General features: G+C 39.6%; 1 protein-coding gene across 4 annotated transcripts in view; it reads left to right on the top strand.

Moving 5' to 3' along the window:
- The window catches only part of TMEM267 (transmembrane protein 267), a 29470-nt gene extending 18141 nt beyond the window's left edge, over positions 1 to 11329 (top strand). For all 4 annotated transcript variants that reach the window (XM_021077012.2, XM_021077013.2, XM_021077025.2 and 1 more), the window contains one exon: positions 9427 to 11329. In XM_021077012.2, coding sequence (XP_020932671.1) covers positions 9427 to 9762 — 336 coding nt within the window. In that variant the 3' untranslated portion in view covers positions 9763 to 11329. The remainder of the gene's footprint in view (positions 1 to 9426) is intronic.
- Positions 11330 to 25697: the final 14368 nt, after the last annotated feature.

Raw genomic sequence — 25697 nt, 5'->3', positions numbered from 1 at the left:
AAATAGCATACAAGGGAGCTCCCATAAAGCTGTCAGCTGATTTTTCAGTAGAAGCCCTGTGGCCAGAAGGGAGTGGCACATTATATTAAAGTGATGAAGGAAAAACCTACCACCAAGAATACTCTACCTAGCAATGCTCTTATTCAGATATGATGGAGAAATCAAAACCTTGATAGACAAGCAAAAGCTAAACAAGAATTCAGCACCACTGAACCAGCTTTACAACAAATGTTAAAGGAACTTCTCTAGATGAAAAAGAAAAGGCCACAAGTAGGAACAAGAAAATTACTAAATGAAAAAACCTACAGGTAAAGGCAAACAAACAGTAAAGGCAGGAAAATATACAGATACAAAGCAAGTAGGGAAGTTAAAAGACAGAAGTAGTAAAAATAATCTGTATCCACAATAAGCATTTAAGGGATACACAAAACAATTAGATGTAAAATATACAAAAAACAGTAATCATGAGGTAAGGAGAGTAAAAAAAAAATGCATTTTTAAAACTCCACATTTGTAAATAATTTTTAATTTTTTTGGCTGCATCTGCAGCATGTGAAGGTTCCTGGGCTAGGGATCAAACATGCACCACAGCAGTGACCTCAGCTGCTGCAGTGACAATGCTGGATCCTTAATCCTCTGTGCCACAAGAGAACTGCAAAAAGTGCATTTTAAATTAACAGATCAGCACCTTAAAATAATCATATATATATATATATATATAGACTGCTATACAAAAGTCTCATGGTAACCACAAACCAAAAATCTTTAATAGATATACAGAAAAAAGAAAAAGGAATCCAAACATAACACTAAAGATAGTCATCAAATCACAAGAGAACAAAAGAAGGGGGGAGACCTACAAAAACAAATCCAAAACAATTAACAAAATGGTAATGAGAACATACACATCAGTAATTACTTTAAATGTAAACAGATTAAATGCTCTAAGCAAAAGACATACACTGACTCAATGAATATAAGAACAAGACCTGTAGGAGTTCCCATCATGGCTCAGTGGTTAATGAACCAGACTAGTATCCATGAGGACACGGGTTTGATCCTTGGCCTTGCTCAGTGGGTTAAGGATCCAGTGTTGCCATGATCTGTGGTGTAGGTCACAGACATGGCTCAGATCTGGCATTGCTGTAGCTGTGGCATATGCTGGCAGCTGTAGCACTGATTCTACCCCTAGCCTGGGAACCTCAATATGCCATGGGTGCAGCCCTAAAAAAACACAAAAGACAAAAAAAAAAAAAAAAAAAAAGCAAGACCTGTATATATGCTGCCAATAAGAAACTCAACTTCAGATCTAGAGACATATACAGAGTGAAAGGGGATGGAAAAAGGTATTCCATACAAATGGAAATCAAAAGAAAACCAGAGTAGCTAAAGCCATCAAACAAAATAGACTTTAAAATAATGACTTATAATATTCAAAGAAGGACACTACATAATGATCAAGGGATCAATCCAAGAAGAAGATACAGCAATTCTAAATATATAGCCATCCAACATAGGAGCACCTCAACATATAAGGCAATATTAACAGACATAAGAGGAAATTTATAGTAGGGGAATTTTACACTCCCTTTACATTAATGGACACATCATCCAGACAGAAAATCAATAAGGAAACACAGACCTTAAGTAACACATTAGACCAAATGGACTTCATATATAGAGAGCATTCCACCCAGAAGCATTTTTTTCAAGTGCACATGGAACATTCTCCAGGATAGATGATATGCTAGGCCACAAAACAAGCCTCAGTAAATTTTAGAAAACTGAAATATGAAGCATCTTTTCTGACCATAACACTGTCAGACTAGAGATCAACTCTAAGGAAAAAAACTGCAAAAACCACAAATATGTGGAGGTTAAAAAGTATGCTACTCAAAAAAAAAAAAAAAAAAATCAATGGATCACTGAAGAAATCATAGGAATTCAAAAAAACAAAAAAACAAAAACCAAAAACCTAGACACAATTGAAAACAAAAACATGATGATCCAAAAACCTATGTAACACAGCAAAAGCAGTTCTAAGAGGGAGGTTTATAGTGATACAAGCTTACCTCAGGAAACAAGCAAAATCTCAAACAACCTAACTTTATACCTAAAGAAGTTAGAGAAAGAAGAAAAAGCAAAACCCAAAGTTAGTAAGAGGAAAAAAAATCACAAAGATCAGAGCAAAAAAAGTGAAATAGTGACTAAAACAACAATAGAAAAGATCAATGAAATAAAAAGCTGGTTTTTGAAAAGATACACAGAACTGGAATAACTTTAGCCAGATTTATCAAGAAAAAAAAGGGACAAAAATGAAAAAAGTTAGAACTGACACCACAGAAATACAAAGAACTTTAAGAGACTACTACAAGCAACATATGCCAATAAAATGGACAACCTAGAAGAAATGGACAAATTCTTACACAGGTACAATCTTCCAAGACTGAACCAAGAAGACAAAGAAAATATGGACAGACAAATTAACAGAAATTGAATCTATGATTTAAAAAGCTTCCAACAAACAAAAGTTGAAGATCAGATGGCTACACAGGCAAATTCTACCAAACATTTAGAGAAGAGTTAACACCTATCCTTCTGAAGCTATTCCAAAAAATTGCAAAGGAAGGAACATTTCCAAACTCATTCTAGAGGCCGCCCTCACTCTGATATTAAAATCAGACAAAGATACCACAGAAAAAGAAAATTACAGGCCAACATCACTTATGAATATAGATGTAAAAATCCTCAACGGAATACTAGCAAACCGAATCCAGCAATACATTAAAAAAAAAGCATCATACACCATGATCAAGAGGGACTTATCCTAGAGAAGCAAGGATTTTTCAATATCCACAAATCAATCAGTATGATACACCACATTAACAAATTGAAGAATAAAAACTATATGATCATCTCAATAGATGCAGAAAAAGCTTTTGATAAAATTCAACATCCAGGCGTTCCCGTTGTGGTGTAGCAGAAACGAATCCAACTAGGATCATGAGGATGCAGGTTCTATCCCTGGCTCAATCAGTGGGTTAAAGAATCTGGCGTTGGTGTGAGCTGCAGTGTAGGCTGCAGACGAAACTCAGATCCCGTGTTGCTGTGGCTGTGGTGTAGGCTGTCAGCTGTAGTTCTGATTTGACCTCTAGCCTGGGAACATCCAACATCCACTTATGATTAAAAAAAAAAAAAAAACTCCAGAAAGTGGGCATAGAGGGAACATACTTAAAATAATAAAAGCCATATATGATAAACCCACAGCTAACCTCATACTCAATGCTGCAAAGCTTTAAGGCATTCCCTCTAAGATCAGGAAGAAAACAAGGATGCTTACTCTTGCATCCCACTGGAATTCAACATAGTCCTAGCCACATCAATCAGAAGAAAGGAAATAAAAGGAATCTAAACTGAAAAGTAAAAAAACTGGCATTGCTTGTAGATGACACGATACTATACACAGTAAATCCTAAAGACACCACCATAAAACTACTAGAGCTCATCAATGAATTTGGTAAAGTTGCAGGATACAAAATTAATATACAGAAATCTGTTGCACTTCTATACACTAACAACAAAATATTAGAGAAATTAAGGAAACAGTCACGTTACTATCACATCAAAAAGAATAAAATAAGACTCTCTGCTGTAGTGCAGTGGGTTAAGAATCCTACACTGTTGAAATTGGTTCGATCCCCAGCCTGGCACAGTAGGTTAAAGGATCTGGCATGCCACAGCTATGGCGCAGATCACAGCTGCAACTTGGATTCAAACCCTGGCCCAGGAACTTACATATGCTGTGGGTGTGGCCATTAAAAAAAATCATAAAATACTTAGGAATAAACCAACTTAATGAGGCATAAGTCATACACTCAGAAAACTGTAAGTCACTGATGAAAGAAACTGAAGATGACAGAAACAGATGGAAAAATTCACTCTGTTCTTGGATTAGAAGCATCAATACTGTTAATGGAGTTCCCACTGTGGCACAGTGGGATCAGCCACCTCTTAGGAGTGCTGAGACACAGGTTCAGTATCCCCAGCCTGACACAGCAGGTTAAGGATCTGGTGTTGCCACAGCTGCAGCTTAGGTCAAAACTTTGACTCAGATATGATCCCTGGCTGGGGACTCTATATGCCATGGAGTGGAAAAAAAAAAAAAAAAGATGATACTACCAAATCAATCTACAGATTGAATATAATCTCTATCAAAATCCCAATGACATTTTTCACAAAACTAGAACAAATAATTTTAAATTTGTATGGAAACACAAAAGACCCTAAATAGCCAAAGCAATCCTAAGGAGGAAGAACAGAGCTGGAGGAATCTTGCTGACTTCAGACTACACTACAAAGCTACAGTAATCAAAGCAGTATGGTACTGGCACAAAAACAGGCACACAGATAAATGGATCAGGGTAGAGAACCCAGAAATAAACCTACATATTTATGGTCAATTAATCTACAGCAAAGGCAGAAAAAATATGTGATGGAGAAAATACAGTCTCTTCAATAATTGGTGCTGGGAAAACTGGACAGGTATATATGTGTAAAAAAAATGAAATTAGAACATTCTCTATCACCATATGCAAAAATAAACTCAAGGGAGTTCCTGCTGTGGTGAAGTGGGTTAAGGATCTGGTGTTGCTGCAGCTTTGGCATAGGCAGCAGCAGCAGCTCTGATTCAGTCCCTGGACTGGGAATTTCCATATGCTGCAAGTGAGGCAAAAATAAACAAACAAACTAACTCAAAATGTATTAAACATCTAAATGTAAAAACAGATAGTATAAAATTCCTAGTGGAAAAATAGGCAGAACACTCTTTAACATAAATCTCATCAATATTTGTTTGGATGCATCTCATAAAGGAAATAAAAGCAAAAATAAACAAATGAGACCTAATTAAACACAAAAGCTTTTGCACAGCAGAGGAAACCATAAACAAAATGAAAAGACATCCTGCAGAATAGGAGAAAATATTTGCAAACTATGCAGCCGACAAGGGATTAATTTCCAAAATATACATACAGTGCTTACAGTTCAAAATCAAAAAAAACCCCCAATTTTTAAAAGGCCAGAAAACAGGAATAGACATTTTTCCAAAGAGCAAATGCAGATGGCCAACAGGCACATGAAAAGATGTGCAATCTTACTTATCATCAAGGAAATGCAAATCAAAACTACAATGAGATATGATCTCACACCTGTCAGAATGAATATCATCAAAGAGATCATAAATAACATGTTGGCTAGGATATGGAGGAAAGGGAACCCTCATAACATTGTTGGTGAGAATGTAAATTGGTGTAGCCACTATGGAAAATAAGATAGAGGTTCCTTAAAAAACTAACAGTAGAATGACCATGTGATCCAGCAATTCCACTCCTGGGCATATATCCAGAAAAGATGAAAACTAATTTCAAAAGATACATGCACCCCAATAATCATAGCAGTACTATTTACAATAGCCAAGTCATGGAAGCATCCTAAATTTCCATCAACATTTCAATGGATAAAAAGGATGTGGTATATATATTCAATGAAATATTAGCCACAGGATGAGTAAAGGATGAAATGAAATAATACCACTTGCAGCAACATGAATAGACCTAGAGATTATCATACTAAGTAAAATAAATCAGAGGAAGGCAAATATCATATGATTTCACTTATATATGTGGAATCTTCAAATATGATACAAATGAACTTATTTACAAAATAAAATAGACTCACAGACAGAAAATAAAGTTAAGGTCACCAAAGGGGAAAGGTGCGGGAGGGAGGGATAAATTAGGAGTGTAGGATTAACAGAGGAACACTACTATATATAAAAAAGATAAACAAGTGCACACTGTATGGCACAGGGAACCACATTAAAAATCTTGTAATAACATATAATGAAAAATAATCTGAAAACAAATAAACATATGTATGTATAACTGAAACATTTTGCTGGATAGCTGAAACACATCGTAAATCAACTATACTTCAATTAAAAACAAAAAACAGGTGTGATTTATAAACACATTCTCTAGAATTTAAGAATTCCTACTGTAATTCTTAAAATCATTTAGGCTGGGTACTGTATTTATTCTTTGATTTATTGAGAAGTAGTAGTGTTAAGAATATGAGCCATAGTCAGACAGACCTGATCTCAGCTCTCCCATTTAATAACTGCATACCAAGGGGAAGTTACTTAGCCTGAGTCCCAGTTTCCTTCTCTGTAAAACATTCCCTAATTTATAAAACTGTTTTAGGATTAAGTGAGATGCTCTCACATAAGCATGGCATAGTGCATGTACTGATCCCTATTTTTGAATGAGATATTAAATTAAAATTTGTTCATATTTACTATCAGCTTGTATGTGATCAGGAGGAATAAATATCAAAACTGAGTAAGTACTTTTGATACTTTTAATTTTACTGAAGTATAGTTGCTGTACAATATTGTATGAGTTAAAAGTGTACAGCATCATTAGTCACAAATTTTCAAAGGTTATATTCCATTTATGGTTATTAGAAAACATTGACTATGTTCCCTGTGTTGTACAGTATGTCCTTGTGACTTGTTTTATACCTAAGTGTTTGTACCTCTTACTCTCCCACCTCCATTTTGCCCCTCCCCCTTCCCTCTCCGCCCACTGATAACCACTAATTTCTTCTCTGTATGTGTGAGTCTGCTTCTTTGTTCCACATAATAGTTTGTTGTACTTTTTAGATTCTACATGTAAGTGATATATTATACTTAAGAATGTTTTTACTTCTATAATTTTATGATAATATTCTTTTCTTCTCTCATTACTTAACTATGAATGAAAAATCTGCATGGATATTTTAGAAAATAGCCAAGCAACAGAAATTCCTCATTTCTTAGCATCTGTAACTATAGACTTCACAAATAAAAGTGTGAAAAGTCAGTATCTCTGCACACATCCAGAGCATAACTGCTCATCATCAGTACACGAGGCTGTTACTCTCCCCAAGCAGAGATTACCGTGCCCTTCCCCACCCCACCCCGCTACGGAGAAGCACAATAGAGTGTAGGTGTAGAACTTAAAAACAAAAGTGGAGACAAAAATGGCATAATACAGAAATGTTATATATTCTGACAAAGGAGAAATAAAACAACTGAAAATGTGGAGAAGGGAGAGGGAATAGGAATGTAGAATAAACTCTTTTATTTAGTGGACAGGTGGGAATTAAAGAACACTGTTTTAAGGAGGTTTACAAGATTCTCAGGTTAAGGGTGTTCTGATGTGACAGTATGGCAAGGTACAGTCTCTTTAATGGATGACTTTTTTTTTAATGTAGTGGGAAAGTTGTGTCCATTTTTTTTTAATAGGAACCTCCATTTCCACCTTTACTACTACTTTCCCCTTGTACCATCCAATCTCCAAATGCTAACTCTCCCTTCCTTTGTACCATCTTCTCCCCTAGAACTAATGCCTTTCACAGCCTTGAATCATACCCACTTTTAAGTCCTTTCTGTGTAATCAGTGCTCTGATCTACCAGGACCCCTATTTAGTATTTTCACATTTGGATTGAACTTTGTCTTTTTAGTGGTAACTTTATATCAGTCTTAGATTTCTCCCTCATCTTTCTTCAATACAGTTTTTGCTGGCTTGAGGGGCGAGTGTGAGAGAGCGCTCACTGATTTGCTATTTAATACTTGGGAGTTTAAGTTTGGGCAGTCTCTGACTTCTAGCTATGCGCCGGGGGAGTTTGGTATAGCTTTCTTTGGCCTTGTTCTGCAGTGTCTTTGAAGATGTGTGGGGAGATTCAAATTTAGGCAGTCTTCTCCATCCTCAGCTTTTTTATTAGAAATTATCTAGCTGGAAATTAGCCTTTAGAATGTATGAGAATGAAACCTTACTCATGGAGCATTCAGGGGTTAAGGCTGAAATTTGCATTTGTTTAGATACTGATTACATTTTTATAATGATTTAAAAACTTTGCTGAAGTTTAACTCAGCTCTCACATATTTGTTTAAAATAATATTTTCTGGGGAGTTCCCATCGTGGCGCAGTGGTTAACGAATCCGACTAGGAACCATGAGGTTGCGGGTTTGATCCCTGCCCTTGCTCAGTGGGTTAACGATGTGGCGTTGCCGTGAGCTGTGGTGTAGGTCGCAGAGACGGCTCGGATCCCGCGTTGCTGTGGCTTTGGCGTAGGCTGGGGGCTACAGCTCCGATTCGACCCCTAGCCTGGGAACCTCCATATGCCGCGGGAGTGGCCCAAGAAATGGCAAAAAGACAAAAAATAATAATAATAAAAATAAAATAAAATAATATTTTCTAAATGTAAATAAATTCTGAAAGTATTAGAGACTAATGGTCACAACAAAAATATGCCCCTCTATGCCTTCCTTAATTGAGAAATGAAGTAGGGGAGGGGCCAGACAGGGGGAGGGGATTAAGATGTACAAACTACTAGCTATAAAATAGACGTAAGGATGTAATGTACAACACAGGGAATATAACCAGTATTTTATAATAACTTTAAATGGATTATAATATGGTGAATCACTGTTGTACACCTGAAATTAACATTATAAATCAACTACACTTCAGTTTTTAAAAGTTTAATTGAAGAATACTTTATTCAGTTGTGAGACTTTATTATTATTATTATTATTTTGTCTTTTTAGGGCCATACCCACGGCATATGGAGATTCCCAGGCTAGGGGTGGCATAGGAGCTGGAGCTGCAAGCCTACACCACAGCCACGCTAGATCCAAGCTGCAGCTGCGACCTACACCACAGCTCATGGCAATGCCGGATCCTTAACCCACTGAGAGGGGCCAGGGATCAAACCTGTGTCCTCATGGATGCTAGTCAGATTTGCTTCCACTGAGTCACAATGGGAACTCCCTGAGACTTTTAATGCTCTTAGAAGTCCCAGACAATTCTTTATTATCATTATTATTATTATTATTTTGTCTTTTAGTTCTTTTTTTTAGAGCCAAACACGTGGCATGTGGAGGTTCCCAGGCTAGAGGGTCTAATCGGAGCTGTAGCCACCAGCCTACACCAGAGCCACAGCAACACTGAATTCTTAACTCACTGAGCAAGGCCAGGGATCGAACCCGCAACATCATGGTTCCTAGTCGGATTCGTTTCCACTGTGCCATGACGGGAACTCCCTAGAAGTCCTAGACAATTCTTTAAAAGTCCAAGTTTGCACTACCATACACTTAGGATATAAATTGTATTGTGTCTTTTCTAAGCAAATAGGAAAATTTTTTTAATTAATCACATATTCTTGGGATCTTGATTTCATTTTTAGTGCAAAGTTTATTTACATGTGGCATAGAAAATATTTCCTTTGCATTTCCAGTAGTCTGCAGGAAAATATTAGGAAGCATCTATAAAATTTTGTTTGCCAAGAAGAAAATGATACTAGTTAATGCTTTTCCCCTGCAGGCTGCTCTGACTCTTCCACGAAGACCCTTCCTTCACTGTTCTACTGTGATACCCATTGTGGTTCTGACTGTGAAGTTTACTATGCACCTTTTCAAGCTCAAAGACTCCTGGTGCTTTCTTCCCTGGATGTTATTTATATCCTGGACCTCACACCATGTCCGAGATGGAATTCGCCACGGCTTGTGGATATGCCCTTTTGGAAAAACTTCTCCTTTGCCATTCTGGCTTTATGTAATAATTACATCATCTTTACCTCATATCTGTTCATTCGTTATGTATTTCACAGGGACCAGACAAGTGATGTCTTCAAAACACGGAATTCATATTGATGTCTGAGATAACCATGTGACAGTCTTAGAGAAGCAGTGGTTGAAACAATGGTAATTAAGGCTAGCCAACATTAAAGTGAACTTTAAAAAACTTACTGGTTCTTATTTAATTATTGTAGTTCCTGAAACCTCTTGTTCAGGAGGCATGAACAATTTTTTTTTTAATTATTTGTTTGTTGTATTCCTCTCTTCTAAACAGTCTAGTGAAATAGAGTTTTAATTACTCCATGATAAATGTTTGTTTCTTCTGTTTACCTGGCTTTACTAATGTTATTAGATTAGCATCTGGTTATTGGCAAATATACCTTTAAGGTAGGTTATTTCCTGATGAAAAACAGCTCAAATTTTAGGATGACTAATTTGTGGAAACTTAGCATTGTATTGGAATCCACATTTTCCTCAGATACTGAAACAATGAAACAGGCAAAGTGGGATTATGAAAAAGATGTATAGTGAATGCTAAGATTTCTTTACTCCATATTTTGATCCTGACTGAAGTTTAATTTGCCAAGTGCTTTAGTGAGTTGTGCTTACTGGCAGAATCTGCTTCAGTGAACTTGTGTCATATAACATTCTTAAGAGACAGTACTATAGACCTAGGTTATTGTTTCAGAAATAACTTCAGGGAATTATTATCATAATAGTTATAGTAACATCTTGCTAAAGTATTATTTTTTTCCAGTCTTTGCCCCCACATCTCATGTGTTGGGAATTTTAACTGTTTTGAAAACACAATTAAATATAACAAAATATTTGCTTAAAATTAACCAAATATTTTAAATTAACATTAAAAAAAATTGTACTTGGCTTATAACCATAGAATTTATCCCAAAAAAGGACTTAACCAATAATGTCATTTCAAATGTAGACTCCTGAATGTGACATTAAAGTTATTTTAATTGCTGTCAATTTGTTTATATATGATTCTAAAATATACCAGTTAAATAATTTTTTTAAAATTTGCCTGATATTGAAAGACAACACACTTTTCCAAAATAAGGTAGTTTTAGGATATTGGCTTTTTCTTCTGTTCTTTCAGGTTGATCTTCTGTTAAAAATGATTAACCTTTATGAGAAGGAAAATTGAGTTGCTCTAACTTTTACACTTCCATAGTTTAACATTATGTTGAGGTAACAGTCAGTGGCCCAAAGGCACCTGCTTTTTTTGTAGCATTTGTACCAGCTGCTGTCTTCAGATTTTCTCACACATTTGTGTTTTATAATGCTCGTGATTGTGTGCCTTGTTCTCTGAAAGGGAGGAAGCAATGCCTTATCCAAAGCAGATTTTTCTTATTAAGTTAATAGAGTTCTATAAATTGTCATAAAGGATCAAGCTCTTATAGTTTTTGTTGTTAACCAGTTGGTTGTAGTCTATTATATTGTACAATTTGTTACTCTTACAATCTGTTTTTGTCTTTCAAGAGCTATTACTGTATCAGTTTGGTTGGTTTAATAGTAAATATTACATAGTGGGGATAAATTTGATTAAGGTAGGTCTTTTTTAAAAGCATATGATTTTAGAAATCCCTGGAAATAAAGCATATGTCTTGTGTAATGTTTTCTAAGTTACAAAACTCCCTTTTCTTTCTCTATATTAAACAAAGGAATATAAAAATAGAGGGCCTGACTTAAGAATGTCACATTTGCATTTTGGGGCATGTCCTAACTTTATTAGAATGGGAACTCACTTTGACCACGACTCCTTGCTTAAACTATAACTGCAATTTTTTTTTTGTTTGTTTGTCTTTTTAGGGCCGCACCCATGGGATATAGAGGTTCCCAGGCTAGGGGTTGAATCGGAGCTACAGTTGCAGGCCTGTGCCACAGCCACACCAGATCAAGCAGTGTCTGAGACCTACACCACAGCTCACAGCACTGCGGATCCTTAACCCACTGAACAAGGCCAGAGATCGAACCCGCAACATTGTGGCTCAGCAGAAACAGATCTGACTAGCATCCATGAGGATGCCGGCCTTGCTCAGAAACTCCAGTAACTGCAAATTTTAAGTGTGGGTTTTTACCTTTGTTCCTACCCTTACCATCAGAAAAGTTCTTTGTCCTCTAAATGGTCTCTGAAAGCTGTGTCTATAAACTCTAGAAATAGAATCAACTTCCCATGCTGCTATTTTGTTCTTAGTGAAAAGGTTTGTGTCAACACAGCTTCTGTTGAAAGTCGTACTGTATCTTCTTTGCATTTGTGTTTTTCCTCCACCCTCTAGATGACCTCCTTTCACTTAGTTTCGCTCTTAGCTGTTTCACTGATCTGACCTCCCAATGTATTCTGAGCCCTTGTTTGTTATATTGGCTGCTAAGAACTTCTACCACTGAACTATTTTCTACTGACCCCAAGCCTAGTTTTGTTTATTATTTTGTCTTTTTAGCCCCCTCACCCCCCACGGCATATGGAAGTTCCCAGGCTAGGGATCAAATTGGAGCTATAGCCGCTGGCCTAAACCACAGCAACCCCAGATCTGAGCCGCATCTGTGACCTACACCACAGCTCACGGCAACACCAGATCTTTAACCCACTGAGTAAGGCCAGGGATCGAACCTGCGTCCTCATGGTTACTAGTCAGATTTGCTTCTGCTGCACCATGGCGGGAATTCCCAAGCCTACTTTTCTTCAGCTGTGGGCGAGGAACCCTGTGGTGTATGGGTTAAAACTCCCATTTATCTTCACCTCCTTTCTATAACATACTTCTTCTAGGCAGCCACCCCTTTTCCCCCATCAGGCCAGTACTTTCTGGCTCCTTTTTCTTTTGGCTCGTGGACCAATTACTTGGTTTTTCCCATTTCCCAACTGAAGAGGGGAGGAATAGGGGATCTGGTGCTTTCTTACCACTGTCACAGCTAAGCCTTTCATCTGTCACAATTCTCTGACTTCTTCATTTGCTGTCTTGTCATATTACTTGTTCCAAATTCTCCTCACCCTCACATACTACCCTCCAAGACTCAGCTTCACCTTCGTTGATGGTGTAAACAGCTGGATCACTTTTCTCCTTTCAGTCTAACCCTGTCCTCAGAAGACCCACCTGACACCTGGACTTCATTCTTCCCCCTTCTTCCACACGACTGATTCATCTCCACATCACATCAGCCACCCGCCCAAGAAGCCTCTGTACCTCCTTTTTAGATATCACTGCTCACTTGTGAGATCTCCAACTTTATTTCCTTTTTCTAGACCAGTGGTTCTCAAACTCTAGCATACATCAGAATCACCTGTAAGCCTTGTTAAAATAGGAATTGCTTGAGACCCACCCCAGAATTTTGACTTGATAGGTCCTGAGAATTTGCCTTTCCAACAAGTTCCCAGTTGATATCAATGTTGCTGTTCAGGAACCATCCTTTAAGAACCACCACTCTAGGAGTTCCTGTCATGGCTCAGTGGTTCATGACTCCAACTAGGAACCATCAGGTTGCGGGTTCAATCCCTGGCCTTGCTCAGTGGGTTAAGGATCCGGCATTGCCGTGAGCAGTGGTGTAGGTCACAGACAGGGCTCAATTCCCTTGTTGCTGTGGCTCTGGTGTAGGCCAGAGGCTACAGCTCTGATTAGACCCATAGCCTGGGGAACCTCCATATGCTGCATGTTTGGTCCTAGAAAAGACAAAAAAAAAAAAAAAAAAAAAAAAAAACACAAAAAAAACAAAACAAAACAAAAAAAACCACTGCTCTAGACCCATCCTGTCCCTTTAACTTCATTTTCCTCCCCTCCCTTTTTTTCACTGCACCAACTCTTTGCCTTAATGATATCTTTAATTTTTCTTAATCTCCCTTTGTCAGCAAATCCACCAGCCCTCTGCTGGGTACATTTCTTTCTTTCCTGAACCTACCTATGCAGTACTATAAATTACTATTTCAACACCCTAATACCCTAGATTTCCTCATGTACTACCCAATTAGCCAACCCAGAATAATCCACATAGTCTGCTCTCCCCAGTTCTACTTTAGATCACATGTCTTTGTTTTTTTCTTTTTTCTTTTTGGCTGCCTGAGGCATATGGAGTTCTCAGGCCGGGGATTGGATCCAAGCCATGGTTGTGACCTATGCCACAGCTGCAGAAATGCCAGATCCTTAACCCACTGTGCTGGGCCAGGGATGGAAACCTGTGTCCCAGTGCTCCCAAGAGGCTGCCAGTCCTGTGGCACCACAGTGGAAACTCCTAGACCACATGTCTTTAAGGTAGTTACGGAATCATACTGACTTGGCCTATTGCAGTTCATACTATCTAACTTCAACTGGGTACCTAATACTTTGCTCACTACTGAACAGTTTATTTCCCAAATATTTGTACCAGACAAGCCTCAGAATATCTGCCCATGTTAGATCCAGCCAAGAGCCAGGAGGCTCAGAGCATTCCAATGAGCTGATAAACTCTTGTTAATAATTGAGCTCCACAGTTCCTTTGCACTTTGCATAAATCCCAGGCACTGCCACAACTGCCCCTTCACATTTCTTTACTTCTCAAGAATTGTGATAGTAATTAAAAGGCTTCTAAAGCATTTTGCCCTTCTGACTGACCTTGCAAGGAGTTATTTGGTTTATATACCCAGCGGCACTAATTAATGCTGCGTCGTGGTCTGGGCAGCACTCCAATCCCATCAGCCCATGATTGCCTCAACAGGAAGGGAGGTCAGATTAGGGCTCTAACACTCTGATCCTCCTCATTTGAATTCACATATTCCTATTCGGTAGTCCTTCAACTTAAGTACTATCCAGGTTCTGAGGTCAGCAGTATTGATAACCATGCGCATAAAGTGGAAGTCAGGGAGAAAATGGTCCCTCAACATCTGGGTAATGCTAAATCAAGTGTAAAATGTGGGATGGTGGTTACTTAACAGACCACATACACGGGTGAGTATCTAAATGACAGTGGTCATCCCTCACTACCCTCAGCTGTTTCACACAATCGCAGGGAGTGTTTGGAGCTTTTCAAAAGTGTTCATAAGAGATTCTGCTATCAAGATCATGTTGTATGCTACAGAAGCTCTGCTCAGGGAAAGCCACGTATAAATACAACTCTTCCCTCTTCCTGGAGCTCCATGGCTGTTTGCCCAGAGTCAGTAACAATAGTCTCTCAGTGTTAGTTAGGCCTGTTCCCTGGCCAGCAAAGACTATGTGGTTTCTCTAGATTCCAAACTGATTGGCACAGGGCTGCTCTTGGTTAATCTGGCCTTGCAAACCATGGCATGAACCCCAGGCCAGTCCTGGAAAGTCTCTGCCATTTCTAGGGTGTGAGACACAGGGCAAATCATTCTGCAAACCCTCTGCTTCCATCTTGACATATCAATCCAAGTGAAATGAGACCAGATAACCCCCAGAGGGCATCTGAAAAGGTAAAATATTACAGAAGAGTAAGAAGAAAGCATGGCTGAAAGATGGGAAGCCTGCCTACTTGGCTGCTTAGGGTGTGTGTAGCCTACATTACACTTCCTTTGCTACTGGCACAAATTACCATAACCCAGTCATTTAAAATGGACAGATGCATTATTTTACCACTGTGTATGTCAGAAATCCCAACAGAGCACACTGGGCATCAGCAGGGAAGCCTTCCATCTGAAGGCTCTAGGGAATGAGAGGCTTCCTTGCTTCTTCCAGCTTCTAGATGCCACCTGCATTCCCTGGCTGTAGTGGCCTAACTTTCCAATCTTCGAAGACAGAAATGGCAGATGGGGTTCCTTTTTACACTGCCTCTTGCTGATCCTCTGTCCACAGCTGGAGATCCTCCAATCTAAGGACCCATCTGATTAGATTGGGTCCATCTGGATAATCCAGGAGATGCTCATCTCAAGATTCTTAACAATTGCAAGCCTCTTTTGCCGGGTAAGGTAACATTCACAGGTTCTGGGGATTAGGATGCGGAAATCCTTGAGGGCCATTATTCTGATCACCCTTTGAATCTAGCCCTGGTGTCTTTGAACGAGTCATTCATTTTTTTTTAAGGCCAGGTGATTTCTAAGACTCTCTTCCTGCTCTTTCCATAATCCTCAGCCTCTTGTCCCAGCAATGGTGGGCATCCTCAGTTCCTAGGGAAACGAACTCCAACCTGCCTTGTCAGAATTAAGTTTAATCTTGATATAATAATGTCTTTTTTCCCTTGCCATTAACATTTTTGGTTTTCATTTCTCTTTATTTTCTCCATGTAGAACTACTTAATCTTTATACAAACCCTGTTTCTAGTCTCCATGGGAAAAAAAAAAGACTTAAATTCACAAAAGTCTTGGCCAGTTAAACTTTCATTGTTCCTTTGGGTGAAAATGAACACAATACCTGCCCTCACACAATACTGGTTCAGTCAGCCATGAAACAAATGTTTGATGTGTCCCTGCTGTGCAGCAGGCCCTGTATTGAACACTAATGTTCTAATGGTAAAAATGACACACTATCTTAAAAGAACACCGAGGCTAGTTGTGGGTACACACAGGAGACAGGACATTTGTGGACAGCATGGTCAGTGCTGCAATAAAAAAGCACAGGGCCTCTGAAGACCCACTAAGATGAAGGAAAGAAAGGGGAGTTCCCTGAAACCAAAAGAAAAACAGGAGGCTCCAGTTAAAGTGAGAGTAAGGAGATGGGAGGGGGTGGGAAGATCCCTTGAAGGCAAAGGGGACAGTGGACAAAAGCCCAGAGAGGCTGTGGATTGTAGGTAACTCAGCATTGTTGGAGCAGAGTATTTGAGGGGGGAAAGGGGAGAGGGTTGAGAACAGACAGCAGATCAGGGTCTGGAAAACCTTGTTTCCTGTTAAGGAGCTGGGAGTTTATCCTGAGGGCACTGTGAAAGCACTGAAAGGTTTAAGCCTGAGACTGACATAACCAGGCTTGCTTTCTTTCCTGGAGACTCTTAACTGGGAGCTCGATCCAAGAGCTCTTGTGTTTTAATTGCTGTCATGTAATCATGTGGCTTCCCATCAAGAACTTTGAAGGCGAGAGGCAGGGCAGCAGTAAGAAGCTTATGTACTCAGGACAGTTGCCTCTGAATTTGGCAATTTATAATCTAAGAATAAAACACTAGAAATCGTATATAAGCAAAATCAGCCCTACCTGAAGCAAGCCCGGGATGTGGTCCTTCTCCCGCCAATTGTAGCTTTAGGGGTCGGGGTCTGGCCTCTTTGCACAGAACTCTGGACTATCTGCAGCGCCTAGAATGAGCCGTGCTTAGGATTACCTTTGTGCACATGCTGGATGGGAAGGCTTTTTCCTCCCCACTTAAGTGTCTGAGTAGCTCTTCCTCTCCCTTCAAGACTCACCCCAAGAGTCTCCTGTTGATAAATTAAATCCTCTCAATCCAGCCTCTAAGGTGGATCTAGGGCTCCTCTTCTATAAAGTCCTTTATTTACATCCTTCTGTTTTATGGAAATCACACTAAGATGTGGGCTAAATGCTTTTCTTGTCCTATCCTTATCCAGCCATTTGCTCCACTTGCTCCCCTACCCCCACCATGAAGGCCTGGGGGAGAAGCCTTGTAATTAGAACACATCTGGATGTGCACTGTTAAATCCTGCTTGGCAAGACAAACGCTATTTTAGGATAGTAGCCCCAGGATATTAATTAACAAGAAACCAGTTCAAACATATGTTAATGAAAGGGACAAGCCTTTCTCATCTTACGAGGGGTTCACATGGGAACTAATCTCGGGGTGCTGAGCCAACCATAGGGGTGCTGCACAGCTTCTCACCCACACTTACCTTTTACTGAGCAGAAGTAAATAGGTAAAACAGGGAAGAACGGGGAGGCAAAATTCACAAGTCGCCAGGCCCTGGTGAGGGCAGAGTCTCCGTTAGTTCAATGGGGAGGTACCAGCGCCCGCATGGAAGACACTGAAACAGCGGAGGGCTAAGAAGGGAAGGCTGCAGGAAGGGAGGCGGGGACTCGAGATGGGAAATGATGCCCACCTGAGGATGCCCTCCAAAGGCCCAGGTGATAAGCCTTGCCCCTGAGAAAGAATGATTCAAACCACATGTGTCTGTGGAGGAAAATATCAGGAAAACTGAGAGATGAGGTACTTAAGGTTCCCAGACTTTCCTGATCTACCAGGTGATGCCCTTAATGTTTCAGTCATTTTTTCAATATACCACTAGGCCAAAAGAAATACCAAACAGTTTCTATTATTTGGCTAGATCCAAACGACTTAACAGTAGTAGTTGCGGGGTGTCCAATCCTTGCCCCTCTGAGTCTCAAGAATATCCCCACAGCACCTCTGAGAGTTTGTTTCCGCACCGAGGTGGGGGGCGGGGAGGCGGTGTCTCAGCTCACAGTTTGGGAAAAACTTTACCAACGTTAATGCACTAGTTCTTCGTTGTGAGGGTTTGGGTTCTAAGAAGCAGCAATCCTGGACAAGACAAAGAATTGCCATCCATCCAGTAAGGGTGGATGCTGTGGTTTTCCCCAGCAGAATAACCAAGGGCTCATCCTGAGGAACAGCACTGGATAGAATCCATCCCAGGAATTAACATGCAGATTATTGGTTTTCTGTCTCTCTCCCTCCACCAGGAAGGGTTCCTTGAGGGCAAAGACCCTATCTGCATCTCTTACTCTCTCCCTAGAGCTGTGCTCAACGCAAGGTGGGGGACTCAATACAGGCACGTCTCACTTTGTCATGCTTTGCAGATGTGTATTGAGTTTCTTACAAATCAGATTTTTGTGGCAGCCCTGTGTTAAGCAAGTCTGTTGGCGCTGTTTTTCCACCTGGATTTGCTCACTTCATGTCTCTGTACCACATTTTGGTCATCTGTGAGATATTTCAAACTTTTTAATCATCATTATGTTTGTTATGGTGGCCTGTGATTAGTGATCTTTGTTGTTACTGCAACTCCCTTAATGCTCAGATGACGGTTAGCATTTTTCAGTAATAAAGTATTTTAAAATTAAGGTATGTGCATTGTTTTTTTAGACATAATACTATTGCACACTTTAGGCTACAGCATAGTTTAAAAATAACTTTTATATGCACTGGGAAGCCAAAAAATGCACTTGACTCACCCACAGTATCTTCAAGGTATGCCTGGCTATTTTTGTTGAATGAACCAAGGGCTGAATGGTTATATTTATTTGACCCTTTTCTGTTTTCTTAGAAGAGCCGACATGTGCCAGACAGTCCTAACCCAGGACTCCTTTCCTGAAATGTCAGCCAAAAGAAGTAAAATGTAATTATCCAGGTTCAAAGCCAGCACCAAAGACCTGACTGAAGCTGAAATTTTCATCTGTTCTCCTTCCTAAGGAAATGTAAGGGGAAAGGGGGATCCAGGAGTCCAAAACCACAGGAGAAAGAAAGATGGACATTCCTTTGAAGCTTTATTAAGATTGCGGGGCCTTTTTCTTGATGCTTTTAAAGAATTGCTAAATTACTGGAGAGGTTTGGGTACAAGCTAGCTCTGACATAGAGGAATAAATTAATCACCCTTTCAGAGGCAGCTGAAGCACTATTTCAGGTCCTCATGCTCTTCCAAAGCTTTGCCACTCTCCATTGACAGCTAGAGTCCACTCTCCATTGACAGCTAGAGTCTATTTCTCCTTCCTTTCAACCTGTGTAGAACTTTGTGACCGCCCCACCTAATCAAATGCAGTAGAAACGAACCTGCATAAATTTCCAAGACAGGTCATAAAAGGCTAGATAGCTTCTACCTGGCTCACTCTATCACTTACGGGATGCCTGCCTTGGCAGCCAGCCACCATGCTGGGAGGAAGACAAACTGGTCACACGGAGAGGCCCTTGTAGAGAACAACTGAAGTCCCCAGTGGACAGCTAGCATCACCTGCCAGACATGGGAGGAAGCCCTCCAGATACAGGCTCCCAGTATTCAAACTACCCCAGGTGAGGCTGAGGGGAGCAGACATGAATCATCTACTGCCTAAAGTGAAAGTGCAGATTCATGAGCAAAATAAATAGTGTGGTTGTTTAAGCCACACGTTTTGGCATATCTATTATATAGCCTCAGTCAAAAAAAAATTTTTTTTTGGTCTTTTTAGGTCCGCACTTGCGGCATATGGAGGTTTGCAAGATAGGGGTCCAGAGCCACAGTAACACCAGATCCAAGCCTCCTCTGCAATCTACACCACAGCTCACAGGAATGCTGAATCCTTAACCCACTGAGCAAGGCCAGGGATCGAACCCTCAACCTGATGGTTCCTAGTCAGATTCATTTCCATTGCACCACAATGGGAACTCTGCAAAAAATTTTTCACTGTATTTGAAAAATGTATAGATAGTGTAGTAAGGAACACAGAGCTCTGAACATAGAAAGCCTGGGTTCCAATGCCAGCAACAACACTTGTTAGCTCTTGACCTTGGGTAAATTACTTAACCTCATGCCTATTTCCTTATCTGTAAAATGGAGGTAGTCAGAGTTCCTACTTCATGGGACTGTTCTAATCATTAGGTAACTTAATATGTGCGAAGTGTTTGGAGCGAGGCCCACTATGAAATAGGCTCTATGTGAAGATGAGTTATTACTGTTGTGATGATGGTGGTTTTATATTTAACAATATTTGTGTTTGGGAGAATTCTAAGCCCCCAGTGACTCCTGCTTCGTGGAATCCCATCATTTGCTTCTAGTCCATAGAATATGGCAAAGATGAAAGAATTTTGCAGATGTAATTAAAGCCCTTAAATCTGACTTTAAATCAAAAGGGAGATTATCCTGGGTGGACCTCACCTAATCAAGAGAGCTCTTTAAAAGATAATCTAAAGATCAAACTCTTGCTGGCCTTGAAGAAGTAAGCCACCAGGAGTTCAACATAAGGAAATGAAAGCCAACTACCACATGAGCTTGGAAAGGACTCTCAGCCTCAGGAGACTCTGCAGCCCTGGCTGACACTTTGACTGCAACCTTCTAAGATGCTGAGCAGAGGATCCAAGTAAGAAGTCATACTTGACTCATAACCCACAGGCACCATGAGCTAATAGACAGCTGTTGTTTTAGGCCACTAAGTATGTACTGTTTCAGCAATAGAAAGCAAAATATAATTAGTAAAAAAATCAAGCCATAAAAGCATATACAGTGAAAAGTAGATTTTTCTACCACCCTAGACATTCACCCTCCTCAGAGGCAAACCACTAGGAAGAACTTGTTCTTCATCATTCTGGAAATTTTCTGTGCATATGTAAATGTACATGCACCTGTATTCTCTCCATACATATGTACAAGCATATATAAATATGGCTATGTATCTTGAAACAAGGGCTAAGGTTATTGAGTGAGTGAATTGTGTGAGTGTGTGTTTTCTCAGAAATCTTTATTCTTTAGAAATAATATTAGAACATCTTCCAGCTGAAGTGGCTTCTAGGAGAACCAGTCTAGGTCCTTTTTAGTGCTGTGGTTCCGTGATTTATACTCTGTAATTAAATGTGTGATGGGGGTTGGTCATCAGTTTGCTGAAGTAAACAAAGAAGAAAGACTATTTTTCCACTGCTTTGCGCCTTTTTTTCCCCTTTCACTTACAGACCAGAGATCTTTTCTTACATTATTTTTGCCATTGTATTATACTCCATTGTGTCATGTGCCATAATTTTTCTAGTGTCCTGGTGGGTATGTAGGTTGTGTATAATATTTTGCCATTTAAAAATGTTACAATGAGGAGTTCCCATCGTGGTGCAATGGTTAACGAATCTGACTAGGAACCTTGAGGTTGCGGGTTCCATCCCTGCCCTTGCTCAGTGGGTTAACGATCCGGTGTTGCCGTGAGCTGTGGCGTAGGCTGCAGACGCGGCTCGGATCCTGCGTTGCTGTGGCTGTGGCTGTGGCCAGCAGCTACAGCTCCGATTCAACCCCTAGCCTGGGAACCTCCATATGCCGAGGGAGCAGCCCAAGAAATGCCAAAAAAGACCAAAAAAAAAAAAAAAAAAAAAAAGTCACAATGAGATTCTTATGCTTACATCTTTGCATACATGTATCTGTATCTGTAATATAAATTCCAGTAGTAAAACCCTTATGTCAAAGGATAGCTTCATTATTAATTGATAGGTATTGCCAAATTAATGTCCTAAGGCTTTGTACCAAGTTACACTCCTTCTAACCACTTGTGATAAATACTTGCCAACCCAATTTGATCTTTCTTAGAGGTGAAAAATCTATCTCATTTTTTCTTTTTGTTTAAGTAGTTTTGAATGTTGAATGAGGTTTATATAAGCCTTATTTCTGTGAACTACCTGTTCATGTATGTCCACAGCCAAATTTTCCATTGAGTCACTGGCCTCTTCCTTATTAACATACAGGATCTCTTTATATAACAGCCCTTTGTCTGTTGTCTTACAAATGTCATTCCCCCACATACAACTTTATGTCATTGGTCTTTCATTGAGTTTTATTTTTCCATGACAGAATTTCACTTCTTTTAGAGTCAAATTTTTCATTCTTTTCCCTGTGGTTTCTGAGTCTTATTTTATGTGTAAGAGCCCTTTGCTGCTCAATTTTTTTTTGAAAGGTCATATTTCCTTTGGACACATATGTTTTAATCATTTACATTAAATATATAATGCATCTGGAATTTGAAGCTTCCACTTTATCTTTTTCCACATGGTTAACTAGTTGTTTCAAACAGTTCATTGAATAATCCAGTTCTTCCTGATGTAAAATGCTAATTTTACTCTGTAATAAATCCACACAAGCATTATATTTTCTGGATTTATGCACCACTGTCTTATCTATTTTAACTATCTTTTTTTTAATTTTTATTTTTTTTAGGGCTGCACCAGCAGCCTATAGAGGTTCCCAGGCTAGGGGTCAATTTGGAAGTACAGCTGCCAGCCTACACCACAGCCCAGGCAGCACAGGATCTGAGCCGAGTCTTCGACCTACACTGAGTCTTCGACCTACACCACAGCTCATGGCAACACTGGATCCTTAACCCACCGAGCAGGGCCAGGGATAGAACCTGAGTCCTCATGGATACTAGTTGGATTCATTAACCACTGGGCCACGATGGGAACTCCTGTTGTAACAATCTTAATGACAGTAGATTGACAATATATTTTAAGATCCAGAAAGACTAGTCATCATTCACACTTTTTCAGATTTTCCTGAGGGCATTCTTTTTCTTTTTATTAGCTTGAGATACTATTCTGCTCTGATTTCCAACTTAATGACTAGGCAAGTCTTTAGGCAAGTCAATCTCAGGCAAGTCACTGTATTTCTACACCTCAGCAGCATAAAAAAATGACGAGACTGGAGTGAATTTGGATGACATATACGGAAAGCATGAATACCAAAGAAGAAAGGTTATAAGTTGAAGTTTGGAATGGAAATGATAGTGTTAACCAGGAATAGGAAATTCACTGAGAGGGAAATTCCCTCCTCTGGCTGTAGGTTCATACTGTTTCCACTTAGTCCTGCATTCTTTGCTCTGTTTACTTTGGCAAACTTCATGCCCAACCCCACCACACATTTATGAAACTGCCAGTGAAAAGGACGTAGCTTGGCTTTCCTAAAACCCATCTCAGCTGAAAGATGTTCTATCTCATTGCTAGAGAATACAGATTTCTGAAAGGTCACATACTGATTCCCTCACCCACTCATCCTCCCTTGGCCCTTGTTTCAAGCCTACAAACTTCCTGGTGACGTATATTTTTTGTAACTCACCATCCTCCATGATTTAAGGAAAACTCAACGCATACTTTTTTGTGTTTTCTTTATAGTAAACAATTCCTTACGAGAAATGAACATTTAAAATATTACCAATTAGACCTATAGATATTCAGAAGAGGCCCCAAGTACTAACTGGACTTCTGTGACCATATTAGAAAGGTTTTGCCCATGTAATAAAGGCTTGTTTCTTCTTCACTCAGCACTAAGTCATTAGTATTTGCTGAGCACTGAGCTAGGCACTGGTGGTTAAATGATGAATAAGATACAGGCCCTGCCCTCACTGAGCCCCACTCCACTGGAGGACAGAGGCATGCACATAGTTACAAGAGTGTGAGATAAGTTGGCAATGTATAGTAAAAAGTGACTCAAGGGAGTTCCCCTTGCGGCTCAGCGGGTTACAGACCCGACTAATATCCATGTGGAAAGTGTTGGAGAAAAAAAAAATGTGGGTGAATTTTTTTGGCTTAACAGACTGAATCCATATCAAAAGCCCAAGTAACTATGCTCCTTAACTTTGCAGTTCTGCTTTTCAAAATTAATTCTAAATAATAAGCATAAAGTGTTGCATTATATGTGATACACAGCAGAATTATTTGTAATAGTGAAAATAACCCCACAATTTAAAAGTTCAGTGTTAAGAGGTAGTTCAATAAAGTACAATACCTCTGTGTCATGAGACACTAAACCAGGCAGCAGTTTAAAAGATGGGGTGAGTAGCGGAAATGAATCTGACTAGGAACCATGAGGTTGTGGGTTCGATCCCTGGTCTTGATCAGTGGGTTAAGGATCTGGCATTGCCGTGAACTGTGGTATAGATTGCAGACACGGCTTGGATCTAGCATTGCTGTCGCTGTGGTGTAGGCCAGCAGCTGTAGCTCCGATTGGACCCCTAGCCTGGGAACCTCCGTATGCACAGGTATAGCCCTAAAAGTACAAAAAAACAAAAATAAATAAATAAATAAAAGATGGGGTGAAACGCCCCTGCTATGAGTGCCCTAGGCATTACACGTCCCTGTGTTGGCACTTACCAGACGGCACTATCAGGGCTTGCAGACTTGTTTGTCCTCCCTGCAGTAGGGACCACGGCCCTTTGCTCTAACACAATCTCTTGCATATAGTAGATCCCCAATAAAGGCTTATTCAATGAATGAAATGACCAGATGTGCCCAGAAGGAAGACTGGAAAATAGGCACCAAAGATTAAGATAGCTTGTTTCTGAACACTGAAACATTTTCCTTCTTTGTACTTTTTCACATGTTCCAAGTTTTCTACAGTGGAAGTCAATATAGTTTTATAATCAGAAGAGAACATGCTTTAAAACTGTAACTCAGAGGCTGCCATAACGTATTTGAAGCCTGGTTTTGAAAAAGAGACTCCTGGTTGGCTCTTCACATCACACAAGTTAAAAGGTGATTATTCTTGTCACCAAAAGATTCATGGAAGGAGATGGAGGACAATGTGAGAAAAAGAACGTATATATGTATGTACGACTTGGTCACTTGGCTGTACAGTAGAAAACTGAAAGAACACTGTAAACCAGCTATAATGGAAAAAATAAAAATCATTTAGGAAAATAAAGACTCATGGAAGGAGCCCATTAAATTGTAAATTCTTCTAGGACATTTAAAAGTTGATATGATTTTCAAAATAGTCAATCTATCTACTTATTTCAACACCAGTCTTCAAGAGAAATTCATTTTATGAAAGCTGCTGTTTAGAAATCTTCCTCCCCCTAACCCAAACTGGCCATTTTATGTATTACATGGGGCAAGGATGGCATTAAGTATTCTTACGACAGTCTAAGCTTTACAACTTTACTTCTCTTTAAAGTGAAAACAATTTGTTTTTTCCTGGTAAAGTAAAAAATACATATATTTTTAAAAGTTGGCATCCTGATATTCTTTGCTGAGGACAATGGAAAACATAAAACCATACACGGTTTGAGACTATGTTCAAACTGTTGAATTTTGTGGCTCTACCCTCCAGCTATCTATTCCTAGGTCCTAAAAGGCACATGTTTCCCAACATTTGGTTTTGCAGAGACCCCCCAAGCCCAGATAAAAATATGTAAATAATCAAAGACGTTTGGATCAAACTCTTGAAGCTCCTTCCCAGTGAATACCCTGTCACACATAGAAACACACATCCTGTATTTACAGCTTGCACTGTATTCTCTCCAGATAAAAATCCCATCACTCAATTTTGTCCTCACCCTAGTCAAAACGATCTGCTAGTGGATATTAGGTTTGCTTTTAATACCACGCTGACTTAATGCCTTGCTCCAAGGTTGCCATTCTACTGGCGATAATTTCACAAGTGCAAGCTTTAATGCTTTTAGTTCCATATGCCACATCAACTGTCTT

Source organism: Sus scrofa, chromosome 16, assembly GCF_054392235.1.
Source record: "Sus scrofa isolate SSC_HxYL_T2T_F1_AM1 chromosome 16, Sscrofa_HxYL_maternal_Yorkshire_Landrace_v2.0, whole genome shotgun sequence".
NCBI classification, from domain to species: Eukaryota; Metazoa; Chordata; class Mammalia; order Artiodactyla; family Suidae; genus Sus; species Sus scrofa.
Note: the sequence above shows the minus strand (reverse complement) of the source record. Positions and strands in the feature narration are given on the sequence as shown.